The following is a 26,969-nucleotide window of genomic DNA, read 5'->3' on the forward strand; positions in this document are numbered from 1 at the left end:
GAGTTCTGAAACTAGAACACTTTCAGTTGAGAGTAGAACACATTGGTGTATAAGCTTAAATACTTCAACCAACATAAAGAGAGAGAGAAATGAGAAAGGCAGCTCTCTCGCACTAATAAATAACTTTAATTGGAATACTTTACAATAATCTTCTATTAGTTAACATTAGTTAATGCATGTTTGGTCATAAGACATTAATTAAACCTAAAATGTAAAAAAAAAACAAAAAAAAACACATTGTTAGGAATTTATATTTATATATATATATATATTGGTCCATAAATATATATGATAATGCTGTGAAAGTATCTGTTGTTATGCCATACCAGCTACTGCATTAACTAATGCATAGAACCTAATTTGATTAAAAGTATTACCCATTAATAATGAAAAAAAATTATATATATATCTTGTAGTTTAGACATTTTTGTATATGATTCATTTGTGAAAGGAACAATATTCACAATTGTGGTCCTTTGCGCTACAGAGAAATCAATTTAGGGATTTAACTTACACAAAATAGAGAGGTGATCGTTTAATAATTTTTAATTAAAAAAAATTCAAAAAGATAAAGATTAACCCTCTTAAGCAAGAAACAACCAACTTAAAAAGTCTTCCAAATCATTTAAAAGTGAAGACTTAAACTGGATACTTAATCCACATCCCTTGGCTCACCATGAAAAGTCTGCAAAAAGTACCACTGTACATTCTGTGCTCACGGTTCATAAAGCATTGTTGCTTTCATTTAAAAAAACAACAAAAAAAACAAAGACCACTCAGCAGTTTGCAACTAATCTGGAGTGCTACATGGTATGGTACATATGGTGAGCAAGCTACTGATTTTAAACTGCTGCTATAGGAAGGCCACCTGACGACGGTACGGAAAAGGGGATGACAGAGAGAAGCTCTTCATCGTCTTGATTTCAACCCACTCGCTTGCTGTGAGTGCTTAGCCCTGTTTTTCTTTGGAGCGCTCTGTGTGAAAGCCTGAAACACGTGCTGGTGTTTTAGAAAGGAGTCTTGGAGATCTCCCGGGTGCAGCAGAGACAGAAGAGGCTTCATGCACCGGCAGGGCCACTCCGCCCTGAAATGGGTTACAAGAATCGAGAGCAGTCCACTACATGCTAGTAAATCTCAGTGTTAATGCTGCCTGAAAATTTGCACACAGCCATAATGAGATTCTCCTGTCTGAAAATTTACCTTACAACAGTACACATAGATAAGTAATTTATATAGCTGTACATACACAAGTTTATATTCCATGCTACAGACACCAAAAAGCACTGTATTGGTGTCGATGTGAGTGAGACTTTGGTACCGCTTCAATAATGTGGAACCCGCTCCATGCAACTAATTTCCCAGTGACTGAAGTAGTGTATTTTGACACAGCAGAATTTGAACACGATGCACAACAATGGGTGAAAAGAAGGTATAAGAAGTTCGAATTTAAAAAATAAAATATCTTTATAAAAAAAAAAAACAACTGCCAAGTCTAGTTCGGCATCTACAGCTGACACGCGAGTTGTGTGTCAGATCATATCTGAGCAAGTGCCAGTACCAGAGCCAAAGCGAGTATCACAGCCCACACGCATGTGTGCTAGTGGCCACTGGAGTCTCCACACTCTTTTGTCCTGAGAGTCCCATCAGTTTATGGCTCTTAAGGCAAAGGACGGCACATGTGGAGTGATAGAAGGAGAGAGAGACAGAGAGAATGGAGGACAGGATTGGCTCATAGCTGGTGTACTATGCTGTCAGCGTGATTGATGGATATAGGGCCATCCTGTCTCAGTCTCTGCCATTGAAATGTCGTGCTAAGAGATCCGACTTCCTCCTCTTCTTTTTCCTGCTCTTTAGCGAACTCCATGAAAACCTGAAAAACAGGTACATGCTTTCAAAGAAATACAATTAACTATGGTATGGCCATGTATACAGACAGATAAATACACCAAAAATCCTAACTATCATTTAGTATCTTTTCCTTGTTTTCTAATAAAAAGTTATCTTATAATATCTTCTCAGATGAATTTAAGACTACTTTTTCTTACTTCACTGTAATAGGCTTGCTGCGGCAGTTGGTGTTACACGGTGTTCGGCAGTACACCGATTACATTACCTGCCCACCGTGGGCACCACCCCCACTGTTGTTTTGCTTTTTTCATAGAAATTAAAACCATTTAGTTCAGTTGGACAATGAGTGCTACAATTATAAACTGAAAGAGTCTGCTCTGCTCCATACAACACAAGTTACAGAGTCACAGCAGGTGAGATGACCGACACAGGGCTCAAAGATATTATTTTGTTTATTCAAGCTCTCACGCTTAAAATATATGAGGATTAGTGATGTGGTTTTATCCACGGATAATAAGCGGCTCGGGCAAGCCAAGTAATAAAAAATTACATTCAAATTACTTTCGGGTGTGTCGCAGGTGGATGAGAGCCAAATCATTCATGTGTTGATTTAAATAGACAAGTAACTGTCATTTCATGGTAAAAAGCAACATGTGTCACTTTACTTTTGGTTTTAAAGGGTCATGAAACCCTAAACCAAATTTTCTGAGATTTTAACAGAGGTATGTGTGTTGAACGCCATTGAAGACAATGATAGCATCTGTAATGTATGGGCCTCTGGCGATGACAGTTCCCCCCTCTCTCCTGCCGTGCCACAACCACTCCCTCCCTTCTTCTCACAGCCATCCACGGCCATTTAAGTTGCCTTTTTCAAAAAGATTGTGAGCTAGACTTGAGCCAAAAGGGTTTCATGACCCTTTAACAACGTATAACTCTTTGGGGAAAACATGCCTTGAGCCCCTCCTAGTGGTCATTATATAAAATTCAAAGGAAAAAAAACTCAAAAATTGCTTAATTTAAAATCCTTGACTAAAAATGTATAGATATTATTCTGATCAAAGTTTTATAAGAATAAGTGGAAATGCAGGGTCCACTAGTTTAAGCAGCAAATTTCTAAAAGGAGAATTAAAAACAAAAAATGAAGTAAAGAAAAGTACCAGTACCATGTGGGAGCGTTTTAGTGAAGTAACCAGGACGAATGAAGTGATGCCCGTAAACTATATCTCCGCCCACACATTTACCGGTGTGAAAATGACTACACTGGCATATTTTTGAAGCAAAAAAAAAAATATCCTAATAAAATGTTAGTTTGCTTTTCTTTTTCTTGCAGTATTTTTAAAGGAGATCCAATAGTGACATACTTGTTCAAGGGTTGACTGGGAGAAGTTGTACTCTTCAAAGTGAAAGTTCTGTTTAGCTGTGAAGACAAAGGTGAATGATCAAAATAGTATTTTTAACTCTTCACAAAACCTCTGGTTATTATGGGGTCCATTCCTTACCACTTTCCAACTGGGCAAAGGACTTGGCTAGTGACTTCACATCTTCCATTGGGATTTTATACACCATCAGAGTGGCAAAACTGCAAAGATCCAATACATGTTAAAAAAAAATTCAATTTCTAACTCCCAGATGTTTGACGTCATACATTTTCAGTTTAGTGCTTCACTATGATTCGGTTTGACTTTTTTTTCTCCCAAGATTCCATTTAATTTCTAATCCAATGCAGACACATCTCACCTGTCCTGACGAGCAGCATGAGGAAATATCTTCAGTATCTCTTTGTGCAACAGCGCTACCTGCTGGAGACCCGTGAGCTCCTCCCTGAGATTAATCTCTAGGCTGTAGCCTCTCCCAAACTTCCCCTTCAAGTGCTGAATTGAGCCAATACACCTGCAGGGGGTGACATAAAATGTTACATGCTTTCTTTTCTGCTTTACTTGCTTCCCCCAAATTCTCAATATGTCTATGTTAAACCAAGGAACTAGCTTGACAATGCTTGCAAATGCAATAATTAACCGACGCATTTATCTGTCCCAGCCTCTCACCTCAGCTGACCAGAAACCATGATGGCCACACGGTCACACACAGCCTCCGCCTCTTCCATGTAGTGGGTGGTCAAAAGAGCCCCTCGCTGTTTGTTCTTAAAGGCAGCACGGATTGCCCTCCTATTGGAATGAACCACTGAATCTTTATTTTTGTAGCCCTCTGTTTTATATCTACACGTTTATTAAAATGACTATATGTAGCGTAGTATGCACAATACAAAAACTAAACCAGTGAACAGAAATTTAGTGTAATAAATTACCACATGCGCTGTTTTGATTTGGGATCCATCCCTGTAGATGGTTCGTCCAACAGAACTATCTGAGGATTTCCCAGCATGCTTAGAGCAAAGCACAACTAGCATGAAAAATAAAATAAAAAATAAGCCTTAAGTACATGACAAAGTATGGTTTTCAATTGTCTATACTGAATTAAATGTATTTTTGACTTACCTTCCTCTTTAGCCCTGCAGACAAGTTTTTTGCCTGTTTGTAAAGATGATCCTTCAGCTCTAGAGCACTCACAACACTGCAAAGACAGCCCACACAATATTTAAAAATTGCCATGGTGGTCATACTGTATAATTTGTGTGATAGACAAATGTTCATATTGATAAGCAGTGACAAAATAGACCTGCCAAAGGCTGGTGAATTGAGAAAAATTTTCAGCCATAAATCGCTCTTAATGGGCCACAAAAGTGCATTTATTATTTTTTTCTTTTTTTTTGTTCCATGACAATGTATTTCTTTTACATTTTATTCCCTGGAATATTTGCAGCAATGGTCAGGTAACAGTCACTTACAGCATTACACTAGACAGTCAATAAAAAATTTGAGTCACTTTAATATACAATTAAAATTAAATTGTAATATAATAATGCAGTGGTGATTAATGATCTGAATATATATATATATATATATATATATATATATATATATATATATATATATATATATATATATATATTATATATGCATACATATACATACACACACACACACACACACATTTAAACCCTGCTTTGTGCATTTTTAAATTTCTAGAGTAAAATGTTTGAGGCCTGTAAGAATTTTTCCTTTTTACCAAAATGATCAAAGATCAGTGAAGACATTTAAAATGTTACAAAAGATTTTTATTTCATGTTTATTTGAACTTTCTATTCCTTAAATGAGTAATGATTCAGCTTTGCAAAATTCAAATTTGCCATACAAGAATGAATTATATTTTAAACATATTAAAATAGTAAAATGAACAGTTACTTTAAATTGCATATTTCTTTAAAACATTTTTTTTTTACTTTTTTTTAATCAAATAAATGCAGCCTTGGTAAGCATAAGAGACTTCTTTCAAAAGCATAAAAAAGCCTCAAACCTTTGAATGGTAGCGTAAATGTAAAATGCAAAAGTTGTGCCTTAAAATAAATAAAAAGATGACGATTTTGTACCGCTTAATGATGTTTGGGATATCACGTTGATGCAGCCCCTTGATGGCAGCATAGATCTCCAGGTGTTCCTGTAGAGTGATTCTAGGCCACAGAGGGTTCACCTGAGGACAGTATCCTACATGCTCCAAGGGGTTCTCCACTGGCTGGAAGTCTGTGCCATAATCTCCCATCAAAATCTAAAATTCAGTATCAAACTATAGTCAGATCAAGCCTCATGTTCAAAATAACTCCTAACCAGCTAAACGTTGAGCACAAACCTGTCCAGCATTGGGTTCAGTGTCTCCAGACAGCATGTGCATTATAGTGCTCTTTCCTGCTCCATTTGGTCCCAGCAGACCCAAAACCTCACCTGAAAAAAAGGGTATTTTTTCATTAACATCTGCTTGCTCTCTCTAACATCATTACTACATTATAGGTCAACAAATCAAGGAAAATTCTACCTTTGCGAACACAGAAGGAGATGTTCTTAGCGGCCACCTTCCTTCTCTTGTTGAGCGAGAAGGCCTCCCTCTTGCCTTTGTACTGTTTCCTGAGGTTACTCACCACCACCACTGGTTTCTGAAAGAAAAAAAAAGTTTTATTTCTCCATATTCAATTGTTGTTAGACAACAATGTGATTTGTGACAAAAGATTTATAGAAAAGTGAGGTGTACCTCCTCACAGCACTGACAGGTCAACGCTTCCTTCACTCGAGCTTTCTCCATCTGAACATCCTCATCCTCACTCACGCTCTCCTCTGGGTTCCGCTGAGCTTTGCTCTTTGCTTGGGAGGAAATCCTTTAGAACACAAAGTTCAAGCTCCATTTCTTAATTATTTTAGATAGGGTTGCACCAGCCATTCATAAGGTCGCAATTAAATTAGAACAGTTCACACTATGTGCTTAGTAACTACTGCTTAGACTTGGTACTGAAAATGTTTGAACCACAAGTTCTTGTAATGCAATTCAACTTAATAGGACATAAGCTCCGCATAAAGTCACCTATTCACTTAATATCACATATACCTTAATTGATCTAATAAACAGCCTTCAAATGTGTATGGGAAGCGACATTGAAAAGTTGTGCATTGGTTTGAACTTATGATTAATATTTAAATTACGTGCAATTCACATGCAGATGTTTTCTACTTAAGTACACTAGAGTTCAAAAGTTTGGGGTCAGTAAGAAATTAAATTTTTTTTTTTTTTTTTTTAAACCAGCTCAAGGCGGCTGCATTTATTTGTAAAAGCAATAATATTGAGAAACAACCATTTAAAATATCCGTTTTATATTTGATTATATTTAAACAAATAATTTATTCCTGTGAATGGTAGTGTAACTGTACCACAAACCAGTAAAATGATTTCATAGCACATCCCTGTTTAAATGTTAATATTCTGGAACAGTATCATGGGATATAAATAATTATAATAAATATAAATAATTACATCAATATTTGTACAAAAAAAATTCTCATGAATCAGGCAAAACATGAGCTCATAGATGTAATGGAACTCATAGATGTTATTCTAAACGTTACTTCTCCTAACCCTTTGTCAAAAATGTATTTAGACATTTAGTTTATGAAGTCAGACCTGCAGAGCTGATCATTTTTCATTGTCTTCCCTCCATATCTGATCTCCAGACATCTCAGGGTGAAGAGCAACAGGATACACTGGATGTACGGCTATGGAAACCACAACAAAGATTCAGCGTAAAAGACAGCAGTATAACAGATTTTGAGAATGTAAAATCATATTTAACTTACGGCCACAACAGAGATGAAGAGGTTCTTCCAAAGGAAATCATCATCATGAGGGGACTGAAGGAAGGTGGCCTAGAATGCACAAGACATTTCAACATATATAAGGCTCAATTCCACTTCAGCTGATTGACTGCATTTTATCCATGCTCTCAAACACTGAACAAATGAGTGTTACCATGGTAATGCAGTTAAGGCAGCCCATAAGAGGGTAAAGTGGACTGAAGAAACACAGTGCATTGTGCAGGAGACGAGCAACACCAGAATTTTCATTCACAAGAGCCAGCTGGACTATGGATGCAGAAACCACACACAACTATGGACCAAAAAAAAAAGCACTTTAATACCCTCATACAGACACGTTTGGATTTGAAAGATAATTTTCAGGGTTTACACACCCCTAGAACAATGACTTCCCATGACTTTGAACTAAATATTTCAAATACAATAATTAAAATATACAATTAAAACTATAATTCCCATTCCCATGATTTTTTTAATTAATTAATTTCCAGTTAATTAATAATTACAATTTCAAATGGCCTGACATTTTAATATTTCAGTTTTTCCATATAATAATTTCATATTCATTACTTACCATCATGGACACCACTGAGAAGAAGTCCCTATTGCTCTGGACTCTGACAAACATGAAGGACACGCAGTATGTGAAGAGAACCATGGCTGGAGAAAAGCCAATCAGACACAGAGCCTGAAATGGAGAAAAGACTGTTATTGAGTTGTCTGCTCTGTTTTTTAAGCTTCAACAACTTCTATGTCACAAAAAGTCTAGTGGCAGCAAATCTGTGTAACGTGAACCGTTTTCTTACCACAGACATGATGTTATGGGAGGTAAGCAGGTTTGTAGAATGAAAGGCAAACAGGGTGCTGGTCATACAGGTTAAGATGAGATAATAGAAAGGGACATCAATCGCTGCCTGACCACACCAGTACGCCGAAGGAACAAGACCAGAGATCCTCAGGGTCGAGCGACACTTCAACTGATACAAATACAGTAAAAACAGAGTGGTTGCATTCAATGTATAACAATTCTGAAATATTATTGTACGGACATTGATCAAATTAAGCTTTTACAGCACCCTCAAATTACCATAAAGTGATTATGGGTAAGGGGTCGGTAAATCAGTAAAAAAAAAAAAAAAGTTTTTGAAACAGTATTATATTTTAAAAATAACTGCATTTTAAAATAGCATTTTTAGAAAACAGAAAATGTATTCCTGTGATGGAAATGCTGAATTAATTTGAAAATGTATAAGTCTGTCATTTTTGATTAAGTTAATACATCATTGCTGAATAAAAGTAAAACACCCCAAACTTTAAAATAAAAAGCCAAACCATTACTATATGAAGTTACAACCTACATATGTACCTCTCTGTCTCTTGTGTGGTCCATTGCAAAGTAGGCTGGCATCCCAGCAGCCAGCATCCCAAGAATTACAGCCTCAATGTAAACCAGGGCATAGGACGTCTTATCTGGGATTTGCTAAAATGCAGACAGAATACAGCTATAGACAATCGCAAGAAACCATAGTAGTGTCTATGCAATAACTTCAGCGTATTAATGCACTGCACTTACATAGTCAAAAGGTTTAGTCCATGTTCTAATGCGTCCAGTGCCGTTAAAGCCCCTGAGGAGGGCGTTACTGAGCACATTGACAGCCATGGGCAAGGAGTGCACGGTGGTACTGTTAAACGCTAAAATGTAGCTAAAATCCTGGAATTCACACAAAGAGAAACAGCGAAAGAAGACAGGAAGGAAAATAACGATTTTAAACACCACTAACTGTTTAAATTATTTTTCAATAGAAAAATCATTTTAGAAAACAATCCATCCATTATTATGGAGTGTAAAAGGGTAGAGAGATTAACCAATTGTACTGATAAGAAATTCTCTCACTCACCTTACCGGATCCAGTCACGCTGATGGCGGCGCTGACAGGTGCAGCAGACATGTAGTCTGGCGTTTTCATTATTTCCACTTTAATGTCCTGAGACTCCAGATTGTGGATGAACCCTGACAGGTCAGAATCTACGACAACACACAGATTTCACATTAAACAAGTCAAATCTGCATCAAATCAATTTGAACAAAAACAATGCCTTGAAATATCCTCAAACAATCTTTGTATGTATGAAGTGTTACTGACAGGTGGAGTTTTGCACAAGCAGGCTGCTGGTGTATTTATGAGGAGCCTCGTTGCGGCGCAGCAGGTATATAGGTGAAAACAGTCTTTCAGGAGAATGAATCTGAATGTTTCCTGTGGCCACAGATAGAATCAGCATTGCACACAAGAAAACCAGGAACAGCGTCAAACTGAGCAAAAGAGAAAAGACAAAGGTGTCAAGTCAAGTCACCCTTATTTGTATAGCAGTTACAATACAGGACTTGCAATACAAATTGTTTCAAAGCAGCTTCACAGTGATCAACAGGAAAATAATGGAAATAGTGTGACTTATGTCTATGTATAACTTCTGAGTCATATGGATAATTAAGATAGTTTTATGGTTCATTAGTAACATTTTTTCCCCCGTCCCTATCAATTGTAATAGTATGGCTTAGAGTATGGTCTAGGGTCATGTTCCATAAATATAATGCAAAAGTTTGGGCACAGTAAGATATTTTAATGTTTTAAAACAAATCTCTTATGCTCTCCAAGGGCGAATTTATTTTATCCATAATACAGTAATACTGAATTGAAAGTATTGAATTATTACAATTTAAGTGTTGTCCATTTTAAAATTATATATTCCTGTGATGGCAAAGCTGATGTGTCGCCATATGATCATAGCAAAATAACTTGTTTACAAACTGTCACCGGTGCATGCATATCAGCTCTGCTGCAAGAATTAAACAGTACAGGCTTTATTTATACACTCTAAAATACAGGAACCTGCAGTAAATGCATGCGCGTTACTGAAATGCAAACATGATCAACTAGTACTTGTTAGCATTTGCTCACTTGTATATAATAGGTTTTCTCTCTCTCTGCAGGTTGAGCATGTGCAGCCAGGCCACCGTGCTAAACTGCTGACTCCAGAGGGCATGACCGGTTACTGCATCCTGTCTGCTGTCTGAAAACGTCAGCAGCCTCTGGTCTGTGTCATCCAGAGAGCATGAGTCTCCCTCTTCTTCCACCTTATCCTGGTTAAACACACTGTAGTCTAACAGTGAAGGAACACACAGATAGAGTGGGTGTTATACATCTTGAGCACTTCACTATGCTGGTTCATTGTAACATTGATCCGTTTGTGATGGTTTGAAGCGGTTTAGATAGGTGTTATCTTACCAGCCTGATCCACCTCTGCTTCTGCCTCTAGACGCAGGAATACATCCTCTAACGTTGTCATGGAGACACCATAGTTAATGATACCCAGGTTAGGTCGACAGTCTAACTCCGCAAATAGCCCTGAAATGCAACATGAGTGAAAGTCATGAGTAGGAACCATAGAATTTGTTAATATTTTTAGAGTAAAAATGCTTAATGAACAAGATAACTAATCACAAACACCAAATGCATTCCTAAAATAATCCAAGTCCAAAAAATAAATAAAAATAAATAAAATAAAAAGTCATCATTTACTAGCCCTCATGTCATTCCAAACCCACATGATATAGTTTCTTCAATGAAATAATTTTTTTTCGAAAAACAATGATGTTTTTCACTCATTATATAAACCTGACACACCTTATGCTAGACAAAAGTAATACAGGTTTGGAATAACATGAAGATGAGTACATCAAACTAAGCTTGATGTAAACACTCAACTAAAACCACAGACTTAGTATAACACTACAGACAATAAATCTATATAAAATTAAATAAAACTGCCCCAATAAAACACCACCACAGTGCTGGTGACAGCATGACACAATCTGTTGCTCCGCAGGGCATATGGCAGCATGGCACATAGCAGATGGTGACATGAGGGCAAATAGAAACAAGACCTGGGAAAGTGTCCATGCTCTCGAAAGGCAACGTGAACGTAAGCTCAGCCTCTTGCTGCCTTGACAACTGAGCCTTGGGAACATGATTCTTGACCAGTGATGTGATGTTGTCCACCTCACAGCCTTCAGTCACAGACATTCTACAGGGGGTTTAGAACGACAACGTTAATGTAGTAATGTCCTGGGTGACAAAGAAAAAAAAAAGTACTCTTAACATAGAACTGACCTGAGATGGTAGCCAACCCCACATTTGGTCTTCAAGTACAAAGAGGAACCAACACATTTCAGCTGTCCTTGAGAGATGACAGCTTTACGATCTGAGTGACAGAAAACGCACAGAGGTGTGTGAGATTGAGATGGAGATGACTGATGGAAGAGAAGAGAAAAATGAGAAAAGTACCTGCAAGTATATCTGCCTCATCCATGTAATGAGTGCTGAGTACAGTAACTCTGCCGGCTCTACGGCTCTTCAGTAATGACCAAACCTGGTGCCGAGACACTGGGTCCATACCAGCCGTAGGCTCATCAAGGAGGAGGACCTGATTCATAAGCAAAAAGACAGACATCGATGGAGGCGGATAAATAAGCAAATGGATGCTTATGGCCGTATAAGTGATCAGACATTTACCTTTGGGTCTCCGAGAATTGCTATGCCCACAGAGAGCTTCCTCTTCTGGCCTCCACTCAGGTTCTTCGCCTGGGCATCCATGATCTTTTCCAAATCCAGATCTTTAAGAACCTTCCTCACCTTAAGAAGAGAGATCATTTTAACCAGAAATGACATCAAAACACAAAGATTATGCAAACTGGATGAAGCTGGATGTATTGCAGGTCTTTTTAATGCACTACCATTCAAAGGTTTATGGTGGTCATTAAGATTTTTTTGTTGTTGAAAAATGAATACTTTTATTCAGTAAGGCTGTATCAAATTGATCAAAAGTGAGAGTAAAGACAGTTTTCAACATTGATAAGAAGAAATAGTTCTTGAGCAGCAAATCAGCATATTAGAAAGAATTCTGAAGAATCATGTGACATTGAAGACTGGATGCTGAAAATTTAGTTTGACATCATAAGAATTATACATATATTTATAGAAAAAAGTTCTATTAAATTGTAATATTACACATTTACATATTGCTGTTTTACTGTATTTTTGACGAAGATAAATAAAATAAATATAAATAAATAAAATATAAATAAAATAAATAAAAATAAATAAATTATATACATACACACACACATATATATATCGTGATGCATCTAAGAATCTACCATCTAAGAATTTTATTTATATTTATATATAAATAAATTTATTTATTTATTTATTTATAAACTTCGTCTTATAAATAAATATATATATATATATATATATATATATATATACACACATACACATAAATATATATATATATATATATATATATATATATATATATATATATATACGTAAATATATATATATATACGTATATATATATATATATATATATATATATATGTATATATATATATATATATATATATATATATATATATATACGTATATATATATATATATATATATATATATATATACACATACACACACACACATATATATATACATGCATACATATATATATATACACATACATACACATTATACTAAGTGATTCTGAATCGATGCACAAATGTCAAAAATAGATTTTCTAAAAAAAACCTTTTTTTTCTCTAATAACATAATATTAACGGGACGCAAAAGGCAGAACTCTGAAGCGCAGAGGTGCAGTGAGTGGCGTGTACATAAAAGAGACGCAGGATGGCTGAGCGCGAAATTCGAACGGCACCCTCTTCGTTAAAAGCTAACGTATGGAAAAATGGCAATTTCATTGTAACTTATTTTGTAGTTTTTGTATGAGAGCTGCTTTCTGTATCGTTTAGTTTTCATGGTGTAAACCGATCTGTTATACATACGTTATACATAGGTTTACTGTACTGCCCTCCAGTCACAGTGTGTATCAGTGCAATGCCAGTCACAAATAGCTACATTTTGACTGTGCTCTCTGCAGATGTTCATTCACTTTTTTGGTATAAGACGTTTTTGATTGTGTTATACAGCAAAAATGTCAAGTCGTAACTCTTTATTATTTATTTGTGTATAAGAGTGGCTTTGTATGTTACTAATTATTCAGAATATACTCAAGTCCACAAGCATTATATTTGTATGAGAGCTGCTGGTACATAATTCTATATAGTTGAACGAAAACTGTTTGTGATTTTGCTACAGCAAAATGTTTATTAATTTTTTTTGTCTAAAGGATTATATTGCTTATTGCACATAACAGGAGAATGTTGGATTGAAGTCTATTATTAAATGCTAGAAATTCAGAATATAAGTTTGTATTCATTTACTACAAGTATGCTGCTAGTGCAGGCACACATTTATTTTCCTGTTGGTTCTTTGCAATGTTGGGACATATGCTGGCAAATGTAACCTTACAGTTGACTTGCCAAATCACTTCCATTTGTTTTATTAATTCAATTAATACAGGAAGTAATGGAAGTAAACTCTTTATTGGTCATCGTAAATACTTTTCTTTAAAAGTACCAAGTAATCACACAAAAAACAGATGCATCAATAATCGTTTTGGCATCGCAACCCTCTTAATCGTAATCGAATCGAATCATGAGGTGCCTAGAGATTCCCACCTCGTCACTGTTTCACTCTATAATGAACGTAATTAAATATGCAGGGTGGAGATGATTTCAAATCAGCTCTCTTGGTGCATAGTTTGCTTCTGAATTTCCCATACAACATGAAGTCAGCTGACGTCTCTAGATCCACTGGGAGTTCCTACCTCACCGTCAATATCAGAGGGTAGGATCCCTTTGATGGCAGCAAAGATCCTCAGGTGTTCCTCTACAGTGAGCACATCAAAGATGATGTTGAACTGGGGGCATATACCAACCAGCTGTCTCATCTCAGCCCCTTCTGCGATCTCAGCCACTGGAGAGCCATAGATGGTTGCTGTGCCTATGCGTAAAACACACAATAACAGTGTGTGGCAGCAGTACAACATTTCATCTTTTCCAGGTACTCAGGTAGAGGTAAATGTGTTTATAAATAAAAGTAATTTTCAAAACTAGTATCTATGCATCACATGCCTGACCTTCTGTAGGGGGGCAGATGCCACACAGGATGTTTATGAGGGTGGATTTTCCTGCTCCACTGTGACCCAGCAGGGCTGTGATCTGACCCTCATAGATGTCAAAAGTCAAACCTTTAGATCAAAAGTAGAAAAAACATACACCTAAACGTCAGAACCAGAAGTCTCGTCATAATACAACTAGTACCAAAAAAGTGTACTTTGAGATTTAGTAAAATATAAGTATGAGATTTAGTAAAATATAAGTATAATGGATTGCAAATGGCATTTTGTCTTGACTTAGCATTTTACCTGCAGCACACAAGAAGCAATTTAGTCCTAAAATCAATACTGACAAAGAGTAAAAACAGAAGTATCACGATTTGGACAAGTGGGAAGTCTCACCTCTCAAAGCCTCCACTATGGTGTCTTTCTCTCTGTAGATTTTACGGATATTACAGATCCTAACAAGAGTACAAATATAAACACAAAAAGCATGTGATGGATATTAAATGGTCATTCTGGCTGCAAGCCAGCTCTCTTCAAGTCCAAATCTTTGAAGGATTTTAACATCAGCTCTAAAAACATTGCACCCTAAATCACTTTGCTGGTCTGATTTCAGAATACCAAGGTACAACTTATTTAACACTGACTGGTCGTTGTAGTTTCTTAGACAAAAAAATAATACTTTTACTGAAATAAAAATTCATTACAGAACCAGGGGGGCATGGATTTTTAATAATTTTTTTGTAAAATATATAAATTGAGGTACATTAATAGCAATGCTCCAATCAGGATTATTGCAGCCGATACCGATTTCTAGCCATCATGATCGGCCGATACCGATGCTTTAAGCTTTACATAAGTGATGTGCAAGCACTGTTAACACTGAAGGCATTTTTAACGATTTTACGTCTCAAATGGCTTATAGCTCTAGAAAAAAAAATTGATAGAAAACAAAATGGATTTAAATCATATTTGGAGGTTCACTGCTGAGAAAACCCCCCCCAAAAAGTGATGCAATGTATTGACTTATTTTGTTATTATTCATGGTTGACAGGCTCGTAAAGTCAAGTTTGGACTTGTTCACAATCATGCCAACTGCATCTGGGCCAAATATTGTGTTGATATCTTAACCAAATCAAAAGTTATGGCATTTGGAACCATGGTAGCATTTTTATCAAAAGTCCAAAACCTCTCCAAACAAGTGATCAGAGTGTTTGACTGAATATAATGAGATGTCCCCCACATTTCCGCAATCCATGGTTACAATTTGGCGTGATTATCAGCCGATCTGCAGTCGACTGATCGGAGAGCCCCTATTGATAAATGTGCCAATGTCTATTTTAATGAATTAAAATAGACAGCGGCCATTTTAGGAGTAAAGTCCGTACCTGATAACCTCTTTGCCTCTAAACTCAGGAGAAACCAGCTCCACTGATTGATCAGTCACAGGGGTTCCGTTCACCTCGCCCTCGTACACAGAGCTCACCTCCACATAGCGCTTCCTCCGCTTTGACCAATAGGATGGCTGTAGGAAGTACAGCATTGAGCGCCTTGAGCCAAACTCACCTAAAGGAAGAAATCATCATGTAAGTGAGAAGCTCACAAAACGCCTCCATCTCAGTAAAATGATGACTAACAAATATTTGTTTGTGTATTCTTTAGTGTAGCCACACAATGTATGCATTGTATGTGGAGTGATTTGCCAATGCTGTTAAACCTTTTCTCAGAACTAACTGTTGTGTTTACTTAAGTGTTCAGCTTCAAAAGTGTGCTTGTGCCATCTTTGTTTTAGGAATTATTTTTGTCTAATGCAAAAAACAAAAACATCAAAATACTTTATGGAGCTGCACTAACTGGACAGTAATCAAACAAGCTTCTTGATTTTTTTATGCTGAGCAAATTAATTTGCAATGGTATAAATATGCATACGTTGTCTGAATATAAACAATGGACTGGAACTGTTAAAAAAAACACAAAGATAATTTGTGTTTTGTGTTAGTTCATGTTAAGTTTTTTCTTTTAAACAGGCTCAGGAAGGAAAATGCCATTAACGTGAAACGTTGCGCGTCGAGTTCATATAGGCTCTTGTCTGTAGGCTATATAGTTTTCCTACCATAGAGCCTATTATTACGAAAAAAGCTTAACGTCAATGCAGTAAGACGGTGATATTAAAACTCAGTAGCCGATACACGTTATTGAACATGCGATGCGCTATTGGACTTGAAGTGTTTTATAATGGTTTTCTATGTGTGCTGTTCATAATCTGATTGCCTCTATAAAATATGCTTTATTAATAAGGTAGTAGGCCTATATTGTGTACTAAATTTGGTGCTTCAATTTAATATCACTCACAGTATGCGTTTTAAATGGGGATCACACTTGATTACGCTGCCGTTGTCTGTTTTATCAGAATACTGCCATCTAGTGGTAGTAGGGTTTCTCAGACAGTGTGTGTGGATCGTGCAAGGCGAAACCGGCGAAATGAAAGTCTCAAAATCCAAATGAATCAAATAGGAAAGACTCAGAAATGAGTCAATGAATGCACGCGTGTCACCTCATCCACAAATGCACATATTCTGGCCTACATTAATACAAAATTGAGGTTTTGTATTAACAACTATGTCTCTGTTTGTACAAAATGCTGCACATTAATGTGATTCTGGATTTTGCACACACAAGTTGTATTGTATTAGTTTAAATGTAGCGACGCACATTAGTGAATTTGTCAAATAAATGGGTAGTTGTGCACACATTAATAATTAGCAACAGGCCTATTCATCTGTAGTTTGTGTGTGGGTTGTGAAATGCTTAAAAACAGCGAAAAGAAAGTCTCAAAATCCAAATGAATCAAATGAGATCGACTCAGAAAAGAACTCAATGAATGCACGCGCGTCACCTGATCCACACATGCACATCTTCTTTGTTGCATGCACAAATTATGATACACTAAAACAAAAGAAAACATTTGTATTCACAAAAATGTCTCTATTTGTACAAATTGCTACACATTCATTCAATTTTGAATTGTGCACACGCAAGTTGAAAGGCATGGATAAAACATTTCTGCAACATGTATCCAGTTCATTGATAAGTGTGCTTGCACGTGCTAATCATTTTGATACTATATACATCCCATATTCTTGGATCCTGAAATCTGTACTCGACCCGAATCACTTCTTACCCGAACCCGACGTGTATCAATAAAGAAAGAAAGAAAAGAAAAACCCGACCCAAGACAAATTCTGATAAAATTAGACCCAAGTCCGACGTCAGTTTCTTTTCGAACCTTACTGGACCTGAATGTAAAAAGCAGTAATGTCTGCACGATTGAGAGAGACGACTTTTACAATCGGGAATGACACAGACCAAAATCAGAGACAACAAATAAGAAACGACACGGCAGGTGTAGATTTAAAAGTAAGCGCATCTTCCCAACTTATTTGTAATCTTCATAACATTTATATTAGCTACTTTTTTAACCCAAGTGACCAGATAACATAGCATATAGCCGAATTTGTGTATGCCAAAGATGTAGGAGAATGTTTTCTGTGGATTTTCACAAATTGTTTTGTTTGTATGTCAATATTAAGACGAAATCCACACACTCATCCTCTCTAAAGGGTCGGATTTTGCAGAGAGCAGTTTATGTGGAGCGCGCCGTCTGGTCGGACCTCGGATTTTTGGAATCCAAGTGGACCCGTGAAGACCCCCAGTTTATGCAAAACGCTTTGACTCTAGTTGTCACCTGGTAGCACTTGGTCCAGGTATATGGCTACAAGTAGGTAGAGAATGCAGTCCAAGAACAGCATGATCATGGGAACATAGAGGGCGTGAGGACCAATGCCCAGAGTGGAGAACACTGCACCGTCCCCTTGAGCTTCCAGATACACCACCTACACATACACACAAAAATAGTGCCATAAAACACCTTTTATTTCATGTATACACTAACACTCAATTTTTTTATGTTCATTAAGGCATTAATTTTTCAAAATATAGTAAATACATTATAATTGTGAAATATTAAAATTTAAAACAACTACATTTTCGGCAGCCATACACCAGTCTTCAATGTCAAATGATCCTGTAGAAATCTTTCTAATGTGCTGATTTGGTTGCCAAGAAACAGTGGAAACCAGTGTTTAAAAAAAATCCGGATTTTATGAATTGAAATTTCTAAATAACAGCATACATCTGAAATTTAACATTATAAAATGCTTTGTCACTTTTTATCAATTTAATGCATCCTTACATTACTTTCTTTCAAAAAAATAAAATTATGCACACAGATCCCAAACTTTTCTTGGCAAACTGTCCTATAACCTAGGAGATCGCTGTTATACAATGGAGCATGTTTGTGTAAAAGTGTGTTACCTGGGCAATGCCGATAGAGAAGGCGCTGGGGGAAAGAAGGCAGAGGAGCCACACGGCTGACTGAGGAAAATCTCTCATCAGAACAGTGAAAAGAGACAGACATCCAAACACCACAGTGAGCATGGAGCCCACTGTACTCGCAAACTTGGGCTTCTTAAACAAAGGGGTCAACATGAAGGAGAAGAAAATCTGTGGGATTGATAAGTAAAAAAAAAAAAAAGTCAAACTAAAACTTAACATTCCTGGTCTTATTGTGTTCAGTGCATGTACTCATAATTTAATTTAACCACTAATCAATCACATAGGCCCCACTTTTCACGATACAATCACCCCAGCGGATAAAACCAAGACCTGCCCTGCATTTTGCAATTGTTGTATATCTGCTCCATTCAGAAACGTCACATTATGAAAAATCACTTGCAAATGCAGTTTCACGTTGACTTGGAGAAAAAAAAAAAACTTTAATGCTGAAACAACTTTGTGGCTAATAAAACAGGATTTTTCATAAATATATGTGGCTAATAAAACGGCATATTTTCAAATATATATTTAAGCTTAAATGAAGTGATTTGCTTTTTCGTCAGATATTTTTCCAGTACAGAAACACCTCTCTGATGCAAAAGAAAACCAACGCAGCTGAGAGCAATTTAGCCTTGGAAAACAAAAATGAATAACATTCAGTATGAAGTTGAAGATTAGCCCATCATTAACATGGCTACTCTCACTGTGGGAGGAAATGGAGACATGAGGCCAAATGAGTGCACACCCATTTAAATAGCTTTTTCACTCTCTAAAGTCGCTATTGTTCAGACCATCGCTGGATGTGACAGAAGGGTTGCTAGGACTCACGGAGGATATTCCATAGAGGAAAATGAGGAGGAAGATGACAAAGAAGTTGCTGTTGGAGAACAGGGGCGTGCAGGTTGCTATAACGGCCATGAGAATGGACATGGTCGTCACTAGTGCGGCATAGAGAAGGCCCCATGAAAGCCTAAAGAAAGCAAAAGAGAACTTTTTTCAATATTTAAACTAGCTATGAATTACAATTATTTCATTTCAGGTTAAGCAGTAGACACACTTACCAAAAGGCAGAGTCATACAGTCCCATCATGCTCATGGTGTCTTTCAGCCGCTGCTCTTTTTCAGCAGCCACATTGACAATGAGGAAGGACACAAAGGGTGTAAATGCCAGCACTAGGTAGATGGAGATCAGGGCGTGAGGGAACTTCTGGACCTCCACTGAACCTGGATGTCCCATCATCACTGCACGCACTTTTAATTCGTTCCACACCGGGCGTTTGGTCTTCAACTGCAGAAGAATGAAGTAATTATTATTGAAACAAAAGTGGTCTCAAAAGAGATCACCAAGGACCTTATATTTCCTCCTATAACTTTCTATTAATTAAAGAATCCTGAAAAAAAGGGTTTCCACAAAAGGTTTCAACACTGATAATAAAAAAAATATTTCTTGAGCACCAAATCAGCATATTGGATCACTTCTTATAGATTGTAAAAATATTTCACAATATTACAGTTTTACTATATATCTGATCAAATAAATGCAGCCTGAGTGAGAATTGGTTACTTTAAAAAAAAAAAAATTACCGCTCAATAGCCTAAACTTTTGAACAGTGGCATAGTTGTCCCAGACATCAGCAGGCAGATGCCCACACTGCTTATTTCAGCTAAATTGCTTAAATACCAATACATTATTCATCCATGTCACTTCAAACCTGTATAATCGCAGCATCAATGAGAGACTGCAGCCGTACGAATCCAGAATACCAGTAGTTGGCAGCACGACAGTTGACATAGTTTGTGTAACAGCTTGCTGTGCAGCAGAGAAAAAACAAAACAAAATACCAGTCATAAGTGTTAATTCTTCAACAGTTTTTTCATTACAGATTAAATGATAAAAAACTGAATGTCAATTGCATCAAAAAGCAAGTCGCCATTTAACCAAAGAATTGATGCTGTGGATTTAAGTCATCAGTGTTAGGTGATTCTCACTTATGGATTCAGTGAAGTCACTAGGCAGAGGAAGCTGGTTGTATGGGAATCGCAGGCGGTACGACATAGAATCCAAGAAGACCACTCCCACGTAGCCATCAGGTTCATAGAGACTGGCATTCTCCAAGTCTTCCTCAGTGGAGAACATATCTAATCGCTCATTCATAGCTGAGGAATCAACACCAAGAAACAAATATTCACAGTAAGTGTTCTACCATTATCATAGTCAACGCTACTTCATCATAAATTAGCAAAGCATTCAATTATAACATACCAAATATACCATGCAATGCTAGTTAGAGGTTTGCTTAAAATGAGGCTTTTAAAAATCATTTTTAAAGAAAGCCCAATAAATGTGGCTTACGCAGTTCCCGTGCAACCTCTTCCATGATGTGATTAGTGACATTGTTGATCGGGGTGTAGCCAAGACCTTTGAGTGCCAGGTCCCGATCATACTCCAGCTCCTTAGTGCTGATACTGCCGTATGAGACATGAGGATTGAGAGTGCTGATGAGGATCAGGAGGCCCAGGAGGAGCAAAGGCAAGATCAGCTCCTGCAAGGAGAGAAGAGGAACACTTCAAATTTGACAGGGAATTGTGGCAGGAAAAATACGGTTCTAAAAAGAACAATTAATTATAAATACTAATAAAAATAATACATTCTATATAATTAACCATTTAATACTGTAAATACTAATAATATTAACTCATTTTATTAAAGAAATATCCTGCAGAATAGTGTACAGTATATACCTGATGTAAACTTTAATTAGAAGAGGTAATTCAAAAAAAAAAAAAAAAAAAAAAAAAAAAAAAAAGGTAAATCCATACTGTCATGTTCTCACAGCTCTTGATTTACTGTCTTAGGGAGGCCATAAATACATGAGCGCCAGTGAGGGATCATCTCTCTGGGTTCATTTGCTAGACCATGACATGAGTTTAGCTTTTAATGTGCCTGGAGGGCGCTCACTACAATGTTTGTTGCAAAAGGTCGTTGCAATTTCATTTTAAGACCACACTGAAAAAAGTCATTGATTTCATGATTGCATGTCTCCTCGGAATTCTGGATTCTTGTGGGGAAAAAATAGGCTATTACCTACCTTGAAACAGATTAGACTATTATAAATCTGTTTTTTGCAAATGTACACTACCATTCAATAGTAAAGATTTTTTTCTAATGGATACAACCAAAAATTCTTTCTTTTGATCTTTCGATTCATTCAAAAATCCTGACCTAAAGCATCACAGCTCCCACTAAACTAAAAAAGTAGCGCAACTGTTTTCAACATTAATAATAAGAAGAAATGTTACTTGAGCAACAAATCAGCATATTAGAATGATTTTTGAAGGATCATGTGACACTAAGGACTTGAGTAATGGTGCTGAAAATTCAGCTTTGACATCAAAGGCTATGCACATGATGTCACCGTCAGTCGGAGTGACTGCGGTTACGCCGACTGAGTGGCAGCATTGGTTTTCAGTGTGAATGCTGCAAAAAACACAAAACACATTAAAAAAAAGGGAAAGAGCTTTGCGATTGACTGTGCAAACAGATTTAACAAGAAATCTGAAGGATATTTTTACAGACTGCCGAAAGCTACGGTACAGAAAAGAGAAGCAGATGGATCGCTCCAATTCACAGAAACTGGACTCTATTATTATAGTTTTGTGTCAATATGTTGAATTTTGGGGTAAAATCATACCCTATTGTAGGGCTTGGCGATAAATCGATTTTATCGATTAACTCGAATGTGTAGTTTACCCCGATTTTTTTGAATGAAAATCGGTTTTCTCTTTAACAACCGCCGACGCTCCCCTCTGGGTTCCCGTAGTTCCGACCGGGCTCAGCGCTTGCCATGATAGAGATACACAAACTACATGGCAAATGAACATGACCGCACCAGCAGAGGCACACCCGCCGAAAACATTTACAAGCTGAATCTGCAGGGCCGCCAACTCTCACGAGTTCACTGTGAGAACCGCAATTTTGTCACTTTTTACACGCTCTCACGCCACACATCCCTTTTCTCACGCAGAGAAAAATCGCGAAGCAAAGAGGACACTGACACCGACAGACAAGACAGAGCAGCTTACTATTGATATGAAACAGATTCTCAGCTCTCAGATTGTCAATTTTATTACGAAATTCAAACAATAAACACCGTTTTGGCGCTTGTAAATGTGACGTGAGAGAACGCTGACAGATCTCAGTTCAAGCGGCACGTGAACCAAACATCTGTTAGCCTACTACTCTTTACTACCAACTTACCGAGATGTAATAAAATCGATCGACCAGTGTTTTTCAACCGCGGAAAGATGTCCATAAAACAACTGGAGAACAACATATGCCACGTAACGCTACATTTACCTCAGGAATCCCTTTTAATGACCCATAGCACGCATGTGGACTTAAAATAAATAATTGCTATAGAGAGGAGTATTTTGCTAAATATGATAACTATATTACACATTCATTGTATTTTTACCTATATCATTAAAATAGTATAACGTTGTTATTATAAAAAACGCATTATATTTAATTTGAGTTAGTTTTAACCTTTAATAATACCAGCTGACAGGGCTCTCTGTATGTTTACAGCATTAGGTGAATTTCTTTTTTTTTTAGAACAATTAACAACACATTAACGTATCTACCATACCTAATATTTATCCAAATGAATTTATATTGAATCAAGATCAGAATCAATTCACAAGAATTGAATTGAAATTGTGAAATTTGTGTTAAGCAATAATAAAAACACTAGCATACCAGTCATTGTGCCATGTAAACATTGTTTACATAGTTAATTAACTTAATAAAATTGTTTAGTTACCAAATAATTTGATAATCACAACACACTTATTGTGATGCAAGTTTTTTGTTTTTTTACACATCCCCTCAATTCCAATCCACCCATTTTATTTTGTTACATTTTCAATGTTTTCAAAGACAGGGCCTGTCCTCTTGTCTTTTTGGCTTGTTGTTTCTGATTGTAATTTAATCCAGATCAAATCTCATCAGGGAATATTAAAACAAAATAAAGTTAAAACTTGTTTTGAACAATTTCGTTGTCATCTGCAGATTGATTTTAAGTAGGGAGAGAGAAAAAAATCGATTTAAATTGTAAATCGGATTTTTTGTGAAAAAATCTGGGATTTTTTTTTTAGGCCATATCGCCCAGCCCTACCCTATTGTATTGACATTGACAACTCATCAATTCAATATTTATCATCTTATATTCTGCATATATGGATGTTTTTAAATAAACACTGACAGAAACTAAACAAGTTTTAGGGCTAGATGAGTCGATATGATGGTATAACATTGATATGTGATCACCCGGATTTAGGCCCAACTGTATTTATATAAATCATTCACAGGCAAATTTGCTTTATGCATTTCCCTGGCGTCAAAATTCATATATAAATGTCAGGAAACATGAATTCAATGTATACCCTCTACTTTACTGTAAAAAACAAGCAGACTTGGTGAGGAGATTTCCTTAAAAAAAAAAGCCTAAACGTTTGAATAGTAGTGTATCTGTGTCTGATACAGGTTGTGTGTCAGTGGTAAATCACTAACACCTATACTGACTGAATAAGTTTGACCTACATGCATGAAGCCCACTACACCCAAGAACTCAGCACAATAAAACTAGCTTCAGCATCTCCACCTCCAGGAAAAATCTATACAGAGATGACACTTACTGGAAAAAAGCCCAACCATGATGACTACTGCATAACAATTCATTTTGTTCCATTTCTAACCGCTTTCCATAATGGATCATGACAAGCTTCCCTTTACAAAGTCGGTTTAAAAGTATTATATTGACGGCATGAACTAAAGCAGAACACCAATCCATTAACAGCCTTTTAATTCTGAAAGACTCTTATGTGGCCCTTCACGAAACAATAGGAAGCAGAAAGACAAGAATACAAAGTTACCTTACATAAAAAATAAAAAAAAACAAAAAAAACATGACAACATGAACAGAAGAAAGTGGGGAAAGAAGTTGGATTTATGATGAATAAAACAGAGAATAAAAATCATGCTGGGTTATAAAGAGTCAGCAGAGTGGATAGAAGAGGATTTCATTCAGATGGAGCGGATTTTATAAAGCAGCCTGGGTAACTGGAATTTTAGATTGCTTGTTTAGCAGATGCTTATCAAATGTACATTCACTTAGTAAAGGACAAATCCTCCCGAAGTAAAATGATACACGACAGTCTTTTCTCCCCTTTTGTGACATATCTGAATGAAACGGCTGCCCGAACAAGAACAAATGTAGGGAAGGATTTGATTTTGTCCACTGGGAATTGATTGGATGGATGTGGTTTGCGACTGCTGTGATGTCATTTGAGTGAAGGAGAGCAAGTTATTTTAATTAAAGATCACGAAGGCACATACAAAAAATAAAAAAATAAAAAGGCTATGCACTGATAAACCATTTATAATAAATACTGTAATATTCAATACAAAATAAAAATTGTCAGTTGATTTCATGGTGACTTTAACAGATTCAAATGGACACTTCAAGCACTCCTTGAGAAGCATTTACTGAAGGAGTTCAATACCAGCGCACAAAATAGACGACGCGCAAATGCTTTGATAGTGCAACAGATTTGCACCTACAAGAAGGGAAAAGAAAGCGCGTGAGTGACAGATTAAAGGCACCTGGAGACTCTGTTGTTTGGTCCTCCATTTGATCAGCAGGTTTTTGTAGAGCAGGCTCCTCGTCTGATGCCAGACTCCGGCATCTCTTCTGGTTATGGGCTGCATTCTTCCTGCATGCTTCAGCTGACTGGCACATGGATCAGACACAGCTGCAAAACAAGAACGTTCTCATTCCAAACCAACAAATGGGCTTGAAGTTTTGCTTTAAACTTGTCAGACCAAATTCAGGGTGTTTCTTTTCAACTTCAAGATAGCATGCGAGAATGATGCTCTAAACCTCTGACCTTTTTTTTTTTAAATGATCCCATCATCCAATATTTTAATCTGTACAATTTGAGATGCAGTGTATTAACCAAGATATTTACATTTTTCTAATGAATCAGTGCTACCATTTGTGGGTCTGTAAAGAAAAACACCCAACAACATTAAACCACTCTACCGGTCATGTCTTTTCAACATGAAACAACAGTTTCACCTATACTGAAACTTAATTGAGTATGATTTGCATAGATGAACACTTATATGTTGAATGCCTTTTGCTTAACAGCCATTCATTCTAATGAGAGAACTAGCATTTCAAGTCTTAAACGGTACAGTAGCTCAAAAGTTTTACAGATAAAAATATATTACAGCAGCATAATAATTGATCTTTCAGTAATAAACAATAGAAAAGAAAAATATTAATAATGAAGTAGAAGGTGACTAATAATGAATAGCATGAATTGCATTGCACATCATGCTTTATTTCATGACTTTATAAATATTTAATCAAATAAATCTGTAACTCTGTACACAGTAGACAAATGTTCTGGGCTTAAATGTAAAATTCCACCACTGGTATCAAAATAAACTGATTCGTATTTCAGAATAGCTGAATTATACTTATTTACTTTTTATAGTTGTTCCCCAAAAGACAAACATAATTATGGCATTGTGTTATTTAATATCAAACATTGCTTGTTTGGAGTTTCCCCATGTTAAGACTGATGACACCTTGGGAAATGTGAGTAAAAATGTAACTGTAGATAATAACGAATAAGAGCGTGTAAAGTGCGCCAGTGTGTTGTTACCTACCAGGAAAAGTTTGCAAAAAAAAAAAAAAAAGCTACTGCGCGTGCATTTGACATGTTGCGCGTACTCGCGCGGTGCAGGTCAATGACGCATGGGCTGGGCTATCGCCCCTTCACCTTATTTAATACAGATAAAATAGGGTTTCCTCTAGTGAACATGACATATTAGAGCCAAATGTGCAAGATATCGATAAAATAATGATTTTTGCTCGCTGCTCTCGGTGTGTAAACACTGAAGGCTAACGCTAACCGGCTAACAGCTTTCCCTCAAGCTTAAACAAGAAAGTACACTTACGTATGAAATACATTAAGACATGTCTTTCCCGTCCTCCGGATTCGCTTTGTTCTTTCCAAATAAATAAGCTTTAGGAAATAAATAAAGAAAAGAGAAGGGATTCAAGGCGCCGTTGACAACACTACTAGCGCCTCTGCTCTGCTGCCATCAGCTGGACCGACCAGCCAGTCAGCCAATCAGCGCAGCCCTACAAGTTCCGAGACTCATGATTTGTCGGAGTCAAGCAAACCAATCACTAACCTCAGAACTTGTTGGACTGCGCTGGTTGGTTTTGGGGTTTATGATTGACACAATCGCAATACCTCCGACCCCGCCTGCCTTTGACCTACAGGTCTGTGTTGTTGAGGAATTTAATAATGTGGCCCTGAATA

The 26,969-nt window shown here is 36.7% G+C and overlaps 1 protein-coding gene across 1 annotated transcript; it reads right to left on the reverse strand.

The window, feature by feature from the left end:
* Positions 1-522: 522 nt before the first annotated feature.
* Positions 523-26,756, reverse strand: LOC143741133 (cholesterol transporter ABCA5-like). The gene is made up of 39 exons (XM_077233508.1): positions 26,599-26,756; positions 25,234-25,382; positions 20,923-21,112; positions 20,559-20,726; positions 20,282-20,379; positions 19,631-19,857; positions 19,398-19,539; positions 18,549-18,737; positions 17,920-18,067; positions 15,563-15,740; positions 14,574-14,632; positions 14,193-14,303; positions 13,881-14,056; positions 11,672-11,791; positions 11,444-11,582; positions 11,270-11,360; positions 11,044-11,183; positions 10,385-10,504; positions 10,058-10,259; positions 9,245-9,411; positions 8,999-9,126; positions 8,674-8,811; positions 8,467-8,580; positions 7,907-8,077; positions 7,675-7,788; positions 7,255-7,392; positions 7,083-7,151; positions 6,910-7,001; positions 5,989-6,112; positions 5,776-5,893; positions 5,593-5,684; positions 5,336-5,511; positions 4,344-4,419; positions 4,154-4,248; positions 3,894-4,013; positions 3,586-3,738; positions 3,348-3,427; positions 3,210-3,265; positions 523-1,870 (listed from the first exon to the last, which is right to left on the reverse strand). Exons 1-39 carry the CDS (start codon positions 26,609-26,611, stop codon positions 1,730-1,732), a joined length of 5,022 nt encoding a protein of 1,673 aa, XP_077089623.1. The 5' UTR covers positions 26,612-26,756; the 3' UTR covers positions 523-1,729.
* Between the last annotated feature and the right edge of the window lie 213 nt (positions 26,757-26,969).

The sequence above is a fragment of the Siphateles boraxobius genome, unplaced genomic scaffold (assembly GCF_051911475.1).
Source record: "Siphateles boraxobius isolate OS27281-9 unplaced genomic scaffold, OSU_SipBor_1 1, whole genome shotgun sequence".
Classification (NCBI taxonomy): domain Eukaryota; kingdom Metazoa; phylum Chordata; class Actinopteri; order Cypriniformes; family Leuciscidae; genus Siphateles; species Siphateles boraxobius.